The sequence below is a fragment of the Ursus arctos genome, unplaced genomic scaffold (genome assembly GCF_023065955.2).
Source record: "Ursus arctos isolate Adak ecotype North America unplaced genomic scaffold, UrsArc2.0 scaffold_22, whole genome shotgun sequence".
Classification (NCBI taxonomy): Eukaryota; Metazoa; Chordata; class Mammalia; order Carnivora; family Ursidae; genus Ursus; species Ursus arctos.
In genome coordinates this window covers 61,797,257-61,810,905 of record NW_026622897.1, presented here as the reverse complement: position 1 = coordinate 61,810,905, position 13,649 = coordinate 61,797,257, and the positions used below count along the sequence as shown (strand labels likewise).

Genomic DNA, 13,649 nt, shown 5'->3' with positions numbered 1-13,649 from the left:
AGCAGGATCTGGGGCAGCATCCCATAATCAAATACAGTAATATTTTTGCAGAGAAACGGGCATCATAAAAGATTATATGAATAATTATATAAGTGTGGGTCAACTTTTGCTGACAGAGTATGAAGAACTTTTGGTTTTCAGAGGTTTTTGAATTTAAGGACCTGAAATGAAACACACTTTAAGAAGGCAAAATATCCCAGAGCTGTTTAAACAGTAATACCACCCTTGTGTAATCCTAAATTACATAGAGGACTACTAAAATGTAGTTAGACTTTCAACCAGGGCCAGACGGTGCAGTAACGGATAACTGTGAAATGTGATTTCAGGGTGTTTGGAAGTTCCTGTTTTCTTCTAAATTCTTTTCTTTAACAATTCCTTATGCTTGAAATTTTATAGTTAAACTTATTTTTGTTTTAGTGTTTTGATTTCTTCAGTGTAAATGCCTTTGGGAGGCTAACATGTTCTATTGATAGGTTAATATTAGTATGATTGAATTTTAAATCCTTTCTGGTTTTGGTCAAGGAGGAGGAAGTAAGAGCTGACTGGAAGAAGGCAAGAATATAGAGTGTAGATTGAGGTTATCTTTGCTCCCAGTCTGCTCTAAGAATGATAACATGACTTGTATATAAGCATGCTATTATAAGCCTGTTATGTTCTGCTTATTTCTGTGTGCGTATGCGGATGTATACGTATGTGCACACTCCTATAATGAATTTTTTAGTTCTTAAATTTATAAATGAGAAAATACATTTAGTTTACCTGCCAATTTTATAGAACTTAGGTAGCGGTCTGTCATTGTTCTGCAAGATCAGTTAAATTTTATCATGTAAATAAATGGGCACAATATACATTAAACACAAAGGTAATTATTTGAGGCTTTTATAAGTAAGAAATCATTCAGTTCCAAAGAAGGCACCAAATATAAAGTAAAATTAATAGAAAAGGAAAGATGTTTCAGTTTTTATCTGAATTTTGAGCTGGGATATTCCAGAAAAGATGTGAACTGTAAATTCACCAAAAATTTTACTTAATTTTAGTTGTATTTAATTATTGACCTAGGGTTATCATGAGGATTACCCAAAATGATGTTAAATATGTTTTAAATATGCTAATATCAGTAGTTCACTTCTTAATTCAAAATTTATAGCAGCGTTGGAGCAAATGCTTTTAACCTGATTTAGTTTGTGTCATCCTGAACTTTTGTATATAGATTACATGTCTCATGAAATCGTAATAAAGCATTGAAAACAAATAATTTGTAGACATTTGAACTTAAAACTTACGAATTTATGGTTAATATATTACAGATCAAGGCATCAAATCATTTTGGATAAAACTTCATGTTTTGAGCTTTGATTTTGATATTAATTATCTTGGCAAATTTCTGCTTTAAAATTTTTCACTTTAATTTTATTTCTTTAGAGAAGAAAGAGTGAATATGAAGGTTCCCAGAGATATGGATGATGCCAAGGCTCTAGGAAAAGTTTTATCCAAATATAAGGACACCTTTTATGTACAAGTACTTGTAGCTTATTTTGCTACATATATTTTGTATCCTTTTACTTAAAAAAAAAAGTTTTTCTAGTTTTATTCAAGAAAGAAGTTTTAAAAGTTCTGTTATGCATAACTTTTTAAAAAAATTGTTAATGCAGTGTAATATTTAGTAAAATATAGAAAAATTAAAGTGGAAAAAATTCTCACTTTAAACCTATCTCCTCAACTCAGTTATTATTTCTGAATATTTATTACCAGTTCTTTTGTATTCTGCGTATTTCACTTATCATAAACATTTTCCTTTCCTCTGTATTATTCAAGATAATTATTTTATCTATTTAATTTATGATTGTATTAATTTCTTATTTTAATTCAGTTTAGTTATTTTGAATTAATAGTCACCACAGCATAATTTAAAAAAATATTCCCTTAGGTTTGAAGATATAATTTGTATTTAATTTTTTATTTTTCTACATGTCATGTTATGAATCTTATGTTCATGATTTTTTACTTCCTTTTAATGGTTTCTTTATAAAAAGATCCTAAGAAAATAATTAGTCAATTCAAAGGATATGAAATTTTAAAATAATTATTGGTATGTATTTCTTTGTTTTATAAAATATATGTTGTACTAACTAGTCAGGAAAATAACTTTATTCTTCCTACATACTTTCAGATGGCTTATACTACTGGTGATTAGTCTTCTAATTTATGGGCTTTAACTTTAATCTGATTTTTTTGTATTTTTTATTTTAATCCAACCTATTTTCAAATCTTCTCAGTTAATGAAAGACATCAGGGTGCCTTGGTGGCTCAGTTCGTTAAGTGTCTGCCTTCAGCTCAGGTCATGATCCAGGGTTCTGTGATCAGCCCCACATTGGGCTCCCTGCTCAGCGGGGAGCCTGCTTCTTCCTCTCCCTCTGCCACTCCTTCTGCTTGTGTACTCTCTGTCAGATAAATAAATAAAATTAAAAAAAAAATACATTATCTCTTGATTTTGTAAAGGTGTCATTATCCCTTTTAAACCACCATTTTTATTTTTGTTTAAGATTTATCTATTTATTTGAGAGAGAGAGAGAGTGCCCTCCTGAGGGGGAGGACAGAGGAAGAGAGGCAGAGAATCTTTTTTTTTTTTTTTTAAAGATTTTATTTATTTATTCGACAGAGATAGAGACAGCCAGTGAGAGAGGGAACACAAGCAGGGGGAGTGGGAGAGGAAGAAGCAGGCTCATAGCGGAGGAGCCTGATGTGGGGCTCGATCCCATAACGCCAGGATCATGCCCTGAGCCGAAGGCAGACGCTTAACCGTTGTGCCACCCAGGCGCCTGGAGGCAGAGAATCTTAAGCAGACTCCCTGCTGAGCTTGGAGCCAGGCTCAGCGGTCTGAGATCAAGACCTGAGCTGAAATCAAGAGTCAGAGGTTTAACTGACTGAGCCACCCAGGCACCACCCCCAACCAGCATTTATTTTTAAAAGTTAAATTAGTTATGTTGTTAATTCTCTCAAACTATTTTTTTTTCTTTTTTCTCTCAAACTATTTCCATTTTGACTTCTTCTATTTCCTGAATTGCTTTTGGTTATTGGACTTCTCAACTAAAACTTTTTCTCCTAAAATTCAGTAGCATTTTCTTTTCTTTGATATTTTTTAGATTAGATGCTACATATTTAACATGTATGTTTCTATACTTGCCTCCTTATACAAATGTTTTTAGTGTATACTTAAGCACTCTGGGCCAGTTATTCCCAGCATAAGCAGTTTATTACAGGTACATTTTACAAAATCTTCTGCTGATGATATAAACATTACTCCTTTACCCGTCTAGTGAGAATACATTTTTATTTAGGTAGTGTGCTGTATGTAGGCACTTTGTCATTATTTATTTATTATGAGAAAAATTCAAATTTAGGGAAAATTTAGAGAATTATTATGCACTTATCTTTACTTTGTAAAGTAATTTAATAGTATATTAACTGTTTTAAGAAATCCATAACTGCCGCCTTTTCCTACTAATTCTGTTTTAGAACCTATCTGGGAAAACCATAGTGTTAGACTTACAAGTTATTTTGCCTTTATAGACTTTAACCATAAATTAAAATATTTTCCCCAGGTAAGGTAAAAACGTGTTTCATTTTTTTCGTTTGACTTTTATAAAGTTTTTGTGAACAAGGCATATAGTTTCTGTTTACTTTGGAAAGTCATCTTGTTTTGCCCTATTTTGCCTCTCAGCTTTGGGGGGGATACATGGCTGAGGGTCAAGGGCATGCCCGCGCATGAGGTCAATCAACCAGTTACCATAAATGAATCTTGACAGTCTATGGAGTAATAATATTATAGCCTAGTTGTCTTAATATTCATATGCAAAATAATAGAAATGAATAAACTGCCCTGTAGAAAGTGAATTGAAAGTATAAGAATGGCTTTATTATTATAAAATACATTTGGTTTAAAGTTTTAAATTTTAAATATTGATTAATATTGTCAATTCAGGTTTTATTGCATATTGTAACTGTTGCCTTGATAAGTAATTTAATTTTTTCACACCTCATTTTAGATTTTTATAACATAATTTGTCAAATCCATGTTGTCATAATTTTCTGTTTTCACTTTTGAATCTTAAGCTCTGTATTAAAAAGGTACTTTTTTAAACTCAGTGAACCAAAGAGAAAGACTCTATCTTAGGACTTTTAACTATATAGTGCTGATTAATAGAAATACAATGTGAACCACATGTAATTTAAAAATTTTCAAGTTGGCACATTAGAAAAAGTAAAAAAAAAAAAAAACAACAATAAAAGGCCACTGGAAATCAATTTCTTTTTCTTTTGCCTTTTTTTTCCTTTTTTTTCCTTTTTTTTCCTTTTTTTTTTTTTAAAGAGGTAGGAAGGGTTAGAGAGAGAGGAAGAGAAAGAATCTCAAGCAGGCTCCATGCCCAGTCTGGAGCCCCACACGGGGCTCGATCTCACAACCCTGAGATAGTGACCTGAGCCTGAAGTCAAGAGTCCGACAGTTAACCAACTGAGCCACCCAGGTGCCCCATCTGAAATCAGTTTAAATAATACATTTTGCTTGAACCAATATATCAAAATGTTATCATTTCAACATGTAATCAGCATAAAAATTGAGATATTTTACATTCTATTTTTCATATTAAATCTTTGAAATGTGTGTATTTTATACTCCTGGCACATCTTAACTCAGACTAGGGACATTTCAGTGTCTCCATGGCTACATGTGGCTAGTGGCCACCATATTCAGCAGTGGAGTACTAGTACCTTCATTGGTATTCTCTAACTTCAAACTCATGAATATAAATGACTTTTTACATTATAATTACTTATTTTATTCATTCATTTATTTAGCCAGTGTTTTAATTATTAATTATATACTAAGTACAGATCTAGTGTTTTGACAGCTCAAAAGCAGGACAACTACTGGAGTAAGAGGGAATTATGGATAGAGACGTGGCACAGTCTCATTCTAGTCGGAGCAAGTCTAGAGCAGAGCTTGCCAAGCATAGCGCATGGTTAAGTGATTGGGTGTCCAGTTTAGTTGGAGTTCAGGGTACGTGAAGGGGAGGATAGAGAAATAAGTTTAGGAGGATAGGCTAGACAATGCACTCAGTCTGTAGAGGACTTTGAGTCACTGGGCTATGGAATTTAGACTATTTAGTTGATATTGCGTAGTCATTGAGGGCTTTTGAGCTGTGGATGACATTAAAAGTGTCACTATCATCTCTTTTTTGTTTGTTTCCCTAAGGCTAAAATCTTTGAGTAACTTAGAAAAGTTTCTTTTATTATGGAAAATTTTAAACATACACAAAAGTAGAGAAAATCATATATAATGAACTTCTGTGTACCCATCACCCAGCTTCAGTAGTTACCAATATTATGCCAGTTTTGTTCTTGCTCATTACCTTTCTTTGGCTTTGTATTTTTGGCCTTTTGAGAAAAAGAGAATAGGTAGAGGACCATATTTAGGTTGGGAAAGGAAGATAATGTTTACTTTTATTTAGGACATGCAGAATTTTAAATATTCAAATAGAAGTATCCATACCCAATGTCAGTCAGTAGGGGACTGGTTGAATAAGCCATGGTAAATCTAAACACTGGAGTGGACTCTGGCTATTAAAAGAATGAGAAATGTCTCTCTCTGCTGTTAAGGCATTATTACCTCCAGGCTATGTTGTTAAATGAAAAGAGCAGGGGCAGAATAGTAAGTCAGTATGCTGTGTTTTATATGAGTACACACAGACACATGCAGATATTTTGTTATCCTCTTTTGAAAAGAAAGGATATCTTTAAAAGCCAATAACAGTGTTTACCTATGGGGAGAGGGATGATACAGGGATGGAGGTGAAACTTCTCTAGACGTACTTCATTGCTTAGATTTGACTTTAGAACCAGGTAAATAACGTAATTTTAAAACCAATTAAATCAGAATGAAAAAAGAAATAGGAAAAAGTTGTTATTTTGGGCCAGGAGAAAGTGTCAGTAGGTAGAGTACTGGGTGGGTAAGTCAGGTTGCAAGGGGGCAGGGAAAGAATCTTCTGTGAGGAAGTGAAGATGAGACGCAGTGGCCCGATAGAATACCTCGGTCAAGGAAAGCCTAGGTTTGCTTGAGTTCATAGGCAGCGGAGTGGTTTTCTACAGGAGGGATCCTCGGAAAGAGCAAGAAGCTGAGAATGAAAGAAGCCAGGAAGGAGAAAGAGGAGATTAGATGAAAACATGAATAAAGTGGGAACTAGAGGGGAAAAAATGGGAGAATGAGTGAAGATAGACGTTTTAAAGGAAGGGTAGATGTTGAGGGAATTCACTCACTCTGACTGACTTGTAAGTAAATCATGTTAGGGGTTTTTTAAAGGGGGAGGGGGCTCCACACCAACACTGGGAACAAGAGGAAAGTAGTAAAAAGCATAGTTCTGTTCCAAAAATAAGGTTTTTGATTTTTATTATATTTTGTAACCCCTATTCTTTTTTAAATGAGTAGTGAACTGAGGTAAATATTTGTAAGTTAAATTAGGAACAAGTAATTTTTATACCCTATATATACCTAGTTTTCCACGGAAATCATGTTTCCTGAACACATTTAGTAGTAAATGCAGTGCATTAGAGAAGTGTATCTATAAGATTACTGAAGACCTTCTTTGTTCTGTTTTTTTTTTTTTTCTTTTGTTCTTTTCTTTTGCCAAAGTGCCCAGTTCTTTATCTGGTACATGTTGGATATTTGTCTTGGTTTTTCTTTCAGTAACACACTCTTATTAGCATTGTATTTATGATAATGTTAGCAAATGGTCGGTTTAGAGTTAAAGGCATTATAACTGGGTTGTAGGTTTTTTTAAACTTTTAGATATAATTTTACTTTATTAGTACTGAGTTATGGATGTAATCTTATAATAACTTCTATATTGATAATTTTTCTGAAATGTTTGATTTGTTAAAAATTCCATTTTATTATGTTTTAATCCTTAACTTAGAAGTTAACAGCTTGCAAACATTTGCTATTCCAGGCTCTATATTTCTCAGTATACTCTCAGGGTTTCTTTATCCCTTTCCACTAGCCTTATTTCTTGTTTGTTTGGTAAGTATATAAAATGAATTTGGGAGACTAGAAAAGTAGCTTTTGATAGAATGATGAGCGAGAAGGATGGCATCTAGTCCCACCAGTCTATGTAAGCATAAACTCATTAGTTTTAAGAGGTGATTAATGTTAAAGTATCTTTTAAGTCCTTGCATCAGCAGGTTGTTATAGTTTGTCTTTTTCTTAGAACAGGGACATCACAGACTTAATTGCATTTATAGGTTCTGTTTTAGCCTTTCCTTCTTACTGTGTTTTGTAATTCAAATAGTCCCAAGAGTGTTGGTGGGCACGATGAGTTAAGTCCAGCGCTGGGGGTGGTATTTTTAGGCATAGCAATTGAAAAAGGATTGGCTCTTTAAGTTTTATACTTAGACTAGATGCTATCCTTAACTATTTGATGCGGTCACTAAGTTTAATCACAAATGCCAGTTAGTTTTAGCTGGTCTCATCTTAATCATAATTTGGTCTGAGGAAGGACTAGATCAAATGGGTTCCTGTTCTCTGAATAGGAGATGTCATGCAGAGTATCCTCCCCTAAACCCAAAAGAAGTATACTAGTTGAGCTTTTCCTTAAGTGAGTATATCCATGTGACTAAGACGGAAAAGTACACAATGCTTATGGCTTCTTGTTATTTCCTAGTGTTCTGGACTCGGTGCCTCATTCTGCTATATGCTCTCCTATTTAGTTGGGAGGCCAGTTGTATACAAATACCTAACAGAGAAAGCAGTAAAATGGTCACAACAGGTAAACATGTATTTTTAAGTTATGTAATGTAATTCTTTGGCTAATTGGGAGGTCAATATATCACTGTGTAATTCCTATATGAATTAACCCAGACTCGGGGCTTTAATAAAAATGATCTTCCAACCGACGTACATTAAGGTGGTGGGCAAATAATGAACGTTAATCATTTCACATATGAAGTTTCTGTACTGTAACAGTAGTTTTAGTTCTTCATTCCTAGTAAGTTCAGTCAAAGCAGAGAAGTCAGCGTGTCTGTGAAGGCATTCACGTATTTGGACACCTCTCCTGTTTTGTGTTGGTGCAGTACACTGTAGTGGGTCACTGAAAAACTTGTATCAGCCAACTCCTTAAATACATTTCATCAGTAGAAATGACTGTGCTCTTCAGTCAGGATCTCTGCAAAGACAAGCGATGATAAATATAAGCACCACTACACAGAAAGGTCTGATATAGTGTTGCTAAGAAAATCTTATTTTTATAAAGAATTAGAAGAAACAACCTGTTAATTAAATCCCAGAGGAATTGTAGAAATCATTCTGCCTTACCCTTTTGCTTTACAGACTAGGAAATGAGAAATTAAGCATTTTGCTGCAAATCACCATCATTATTTGTTAAGCAGGATCTAGAAGTATAAACTATAATCAGTGCTTTTATTTAACTGGGTAAATATCTTCATATATTTTCAATCTCATTTATCTAATGAGTGAGTCACTCATGTAGTATATATCCTAATAGTAGAAAAATAAAGATTAAATTGGAGGCTAGGTTTAGTGATGTGCTATACTAGCCCTTTATATTGTAGGAAGTTAAAGGCATTAAAATATTAGTCACCTGACGTGTATCTTATATATAGTGTTAATTTTGCTCTTTGAGGTGTAAAGTGTCATTGTTGAGCTGCATTAAATAGGCTGATACAGAGTCGTCTTATAACATTAAGCTATAAGTACAATTTTAAAAAACCTCATCTCATTTAGCTCTGGTGAAGAGCGTATAAGTAGTTCATTTTCATTTTCAGGCTCCTTTTTTGATCATTTCTATTGGATAGATTCTGAGCTATCAGAGAATGTGAATTTGAAATAAATATTTTATGTTAAGCAACTTATTTTCAGTATTGGCCTTATCTTGATCCTAACTGGTTTCTTTCTTATGACAGGTTGAGCGTCATAGAGAACATCTCATTAACTACATTATATTTTTGAGAATAACACCATTTCTGCCTAATTGGTTTATTAATATTACATCCCCTGTGATAAATGTGCCATTGAAAGTTTTTTTTATTGGCACTTTTCTAGGTAAGGCCTCTGGTTCATGCTGTGTTAGAACTTGTTGTGTATATACCTAACAGTGTCCGGCTGGGCTATGTTTCGTGTTCTTTGCACACATGCCAGCACCATATATAACTCTTGGGCACAGAGCCTGGCACACATAAATAGAAATGTTTGTTGGGTTGTGTTGATTTAAGTATTTTTGTGTTATTTCTTTTAAAGAAGAGCACTTTCTATCAGATATTTTTATAATCATAAAGATTTGAGCAGGACTTTTTTTAACTCCGTCCTCTCCCTTGGTGGAGAGAAAAGAAAATCAAGGTGCCCATTTTGAATAATTTACTCCCTTATTGAACTTTAATGTTCAGTAGAAAGTTGATCCTGTTTTTCTTTTTCTTTTTCTTTTTATTTATTTTTTTTAAAGATTTTATTTTATTTATTTATTTGACAGAGAGAGAGACAGCCAGCGAGAGAGGGAACACAAGCAGGGGGAGTGGGAGAGGAAGAAGCAGGCTCACAGCAGAGGAGCCTGATGTGGGGCTCGATCCCATAAGGCCGGGATCACGCCCTGAGCCGAAGGCACTCAACCGCTGTGCCACCCAGGCGCCCCCCTGTTTTTCTTTTTATTTACATCAGTATTTATTATGGGCATTACCAACAGGAGAGGAGAAGCAAGGGTTGATAAAATGTTCTTGCTTTCAAGGAGCTGGCACTTCATTTTGAAATTAGTGGACGTAAAGATTCATTTATATATTTTGTGAATTCTGATGGTTCTTTAGTAAGAGTATTCTGGTTTTCTATCAAATTTAATTTGAATTGTTTAGGTACCAATGAAATGAACAGATTTCTTTTGTACTGAGTATCTGTTAAAGTTTAAGTTAGTATTTCTAGGTCTTGAAATGAATAATCAAAATCAGTTTTTTGTTGCTACTTTAAAAAAATTCATTGACAAACTTAAAAATCTTAGCAGGGATAATTTTGGATTTTGTAAAATAATGTTACATTCATGGAATCAGAAGAGAGAATTTTTATCCCTATCTCCTTATTTTACAGGTGGAATACCTAGAGATTTAATTAACTTCAACTTGGTCTAAAGTAATTTTTCCAATTTGTTCTGGTTTTTAATAAAATGTAGTTGTGCCACCTATGCTGTTGTATAAACTGCTCTTCCTCATGTTTTGAGTAGCGTTCTCTTTCTGAGTATCTCCTACCGCTTCATTTTTAAGTATGTTCTGTCAAGGATGATCGACAATCTACTCAATCTTATTCTTGAACATTTAGATTGTTTCCAGAGTTTTGTTATTTATAATGCATTGATGAACATCCTTGAGACTAGATCTTTGCTTATATACATTAGTATTTCCTACAGTTGAAATGGCTGGGTCAAAGTACATTTTTTTTTAAAGTTACTGATAAATGTAAATTATTTTCTGGAAAATTTTCTTGAATTTTTAAATTCATTATCCTTCAGAGGTAGTTATAAAAGATTTAATTCTTTACATGGAAATAAACCTGAGGAGCTTTAAACTAAATTACATTTTTCCGAAATGGAGATCTGTATATTCTTATAAGAAATTTTATACACAGAATTTAATTTTTAAAAATTTAAATATGGATTTATTTGAATCATTTAAAATATTACATAACAAAGTGTTCGAATAATATCAGTACTGTTATGAGTTCTGAATAATTTTGTGAATATAAAGTATATTATAAAATCTTATTTTTCAAAATGATTGTTTATGTTTTTATTTTTTGTTTTAGGTGTCGCACCTCCCTCTTTTGTAGCGATTAAAGCAGGAACAACGCTGTACCAGCTTACAACAGCAGGGGAAGCTGTTTCCTGGAACTCAGTATTCGTTCTAATGATTTTGGCTCTTCTTTCTATTCTGCCAGCCATCTTCCAAAAGAAATTAAAGCAGAAATTTGAGTGAGAAATCATCTAGGTTTTAGTTTTCCTATCATCATCATCATCATCATCATCGTCATCTCAGGATTGGCAGGTTTAGGTGTTAAAATCACCTCTTCAGTAATTGAAATGAGTTTGTAAAATAAAATTTTCTATCACACAGTTAAAATAATGCATGTAAGTGGCAATGGAGAGAAGAAAGTAGAAATGGAAATTGATATACTATGAAAAGTACTGTCAATAGTTACGATAGACACCTTCTAAGTTACTACTCCAGGGTAGCTACAGATACTTAGTAGCAGCGTAGTAGGAAATTCTTGATCCAACTGATTCAACTTAATATATTTCATGAACTGGCTATACATACTTACCCTTGACTTGATAATTTAATATTTTTCTCTCTTATCCCTTAATAATAACTAAAATAGGGAAAGCAAGTACAAAATAAAAAAGCAAATATTCTAGATTTTTAAAAATGGTATTACAGTTCTTGCTAATGTTAGTCTACCTTAAGAGCATAAACTTGAAAACTAAAGCTCAAAAGAGATTTACATTTTCTTTTTTTAACTTTGAGGTAATAGATTTGTTTAGAAGCTGCATGTTGGTGGATTACTGAATTTGGAAAGGATATCAAGTTATATCTATTTTCTAAATTTTATTTTTGTTTTTCCTGTTCTAGATTATCATGGGTTAGTCTGAAATTTAAAATTCCGGCCGGTCTATTTTCATCTTTTTTTCTAGATTTCACAGTATTTCCACTGTGCATATAAAAGTGGCGAGTATGTGATAATTGTATTATATTGGTGTTGATAATTTATATTCAGATAATATTTTGTTACACAGTTCCCTTTACTATCTCAGAAGGGGATCAAAGAAAAGCAAATATTCAAAGTATGCAGGTTTTAGATGATAGATTAATTATATTACTTTATATTTTGAGACTGAAGCAGTGGCAGCGCAACACTTAAGTGGTTAAATATGGTTTGTTTGTTTCAATAACTGAAAAATTTACCTCATTTATTTATTGGTCTGGTCATGAAAGTATGTATTATGTAATTATCCTTTTTATGCATGATACACTATAAGAATGCCTTGTTTCATTTTTATTGATGGCTTTTTTGTTTGGGACTGCTTTTGATTAATGCAGTTACCCAGTTTAGTGTTTTTACCTTTTATAACTCAAAGTAAAATTAAATTCTCACATGGTAACTACTATATTTAAATGGTCCTAGAAGAATGAAACAGCCTTTTGCTGCTTGCTTACTGGTAATACCCTTGATTTCTTGATTCTAGGACATAGCTGATCTATAAGGTAAAGTACTGTCAGTTTTACCTTCACCCAAGACTGTCATGTTGAAAAGTACTTTAGCTGTGGGAGAAATCCTTGTATGTTTTTATTGTGAGAGGAATGGTCATCCTCAAAGCCTGTTTCTACTACATAATGTGGACTGATTATTTTTTCTATCACAGTATTAACAAATGGATTTATTGTAAATACAAAGAAAATATATTAATTAATATACTATTCTTATGTCACCTGGCCTTTTGTGTGAAATTATTTATTGTCATTTCTAGCAAGGTTTTTCTTCCTTCCTTATTGACCAGAAATTGAGTGATACAGCTTTTGTTATTTTTACAAACGAACTTAAAACATAAGTTTTTTGGATAACGTTCACTAAATATTACTGTATAAAATGTAATTGAGTACATTTTTAACAGACTTTTAAAAATAAAAGTAAGAGCTTGGACGCAGGAGAAGCCTATTTACTCCAGTAAATAATACGCTATTCTCAGAGTATTATCCCTTTACTTACCATTGATTCTTTCCCTTTGCTGATGATTCTTTTCTGAGTTTCTTAGAAAACTGAGCTGCCACTTATGTGGGGTGTTTTCTTCTCCCAAGAGAATAGCCAGTCTTTTTCAGTTTCATCATCATTGACTGTACCCTAAACGCAGTCAGTGACCTGTATTCATGGATTTACAGACGTGGCCTGATACCGGATGTAGATTCAAGCTCCAGCCGCATCTTGAAGACAATTACGTAGTAATAACCACCAGAGAGCAAGTATGTACAGTGGAGAGGCGAGCAGGCTGACCAGGAAGCTGACACACTGAGACTGTTCGCCTTAGTTAATGGCGTTTCTCTGGAGTTCTAGTACTTTGAGTATAATATTTCCAAGATACTTAATAAATGCAAATTAAAGTGTAGTAAGAATAAATTGTACTGAAGAAACTTTAATGTAGTACTTGGGATTTATTTCATAGAAGTATTTGTGTTAAAAAAAACAACATTTTATTTATTGAATAAAAATATATTCTCCCAAAATTCTGATGCACATTTTCCCCTCTAAGAACAAAGATTTTTTTTTTTAAGATTTTATTTATTTATTTGACAGAGAGCAAATGAGCAGAAGCAGGGAGAGTGGCAGAGGGAGAGGGAGAAGCAGGCTTCCAGCGGAGCAGGAAGCCCGATGTGGGGCTCAATCCCAGGACCCTGGGATCATGACCTGAGCTGAGGGCAGATGCTTAACCAACTGAGCCACCCAGGCACCCCCAAAGAAATTGTTAAAGACCTTTGATTTTTATTCTTGGCTTTTGAGAATCTTAAATCTATTTTTAAAATTGCAGAGGTCCAAAAAATTGTAGAGGTAAGTAAAT

General features: G+C 33.3%; 1 protein-coding gene across 2 annotated transcripts in view; it reads left to right on the top strand.

Annotated features, from left to right (window-relative positions):
- The window catches only part of TMEM41B (transmembrane protein 41B), a 40,012-nt gene extending 26,785 nt beyond the window's left edge, over window positions 1-13,227 (top strand). For both annotated transcript variants that reach the window (XM_026486156.4, XM_044379453.3), the window contains 5 exons: window positions 1,423-1,551; window positions 6,979-7,072; window positions 7,713-7,817; window positions 8,971-9,109; window positions 10,847-13,227. In XM_026486156.4, the coding sequence (XP_026341941.2) occupies window positions 1,423-1,551; window positions 6,979-7,072; window positions 7,713-7,817; window positions 8,971-9,109; window positions 10,847-11,016 (637 nt within the window). In that variant the 3' untranslated portion in view covers window positions 11,017-13,227. The remainder of the gene's footprint in view (window positions 1-1,422; window positions 1,552-6,978; window positions 7,073-7,712; window positions 7,818-8,970; window positions 9,110-10,846) is intronic.
- Window positions 13,228-13,649: the final 422 nt, after the last annotated feature.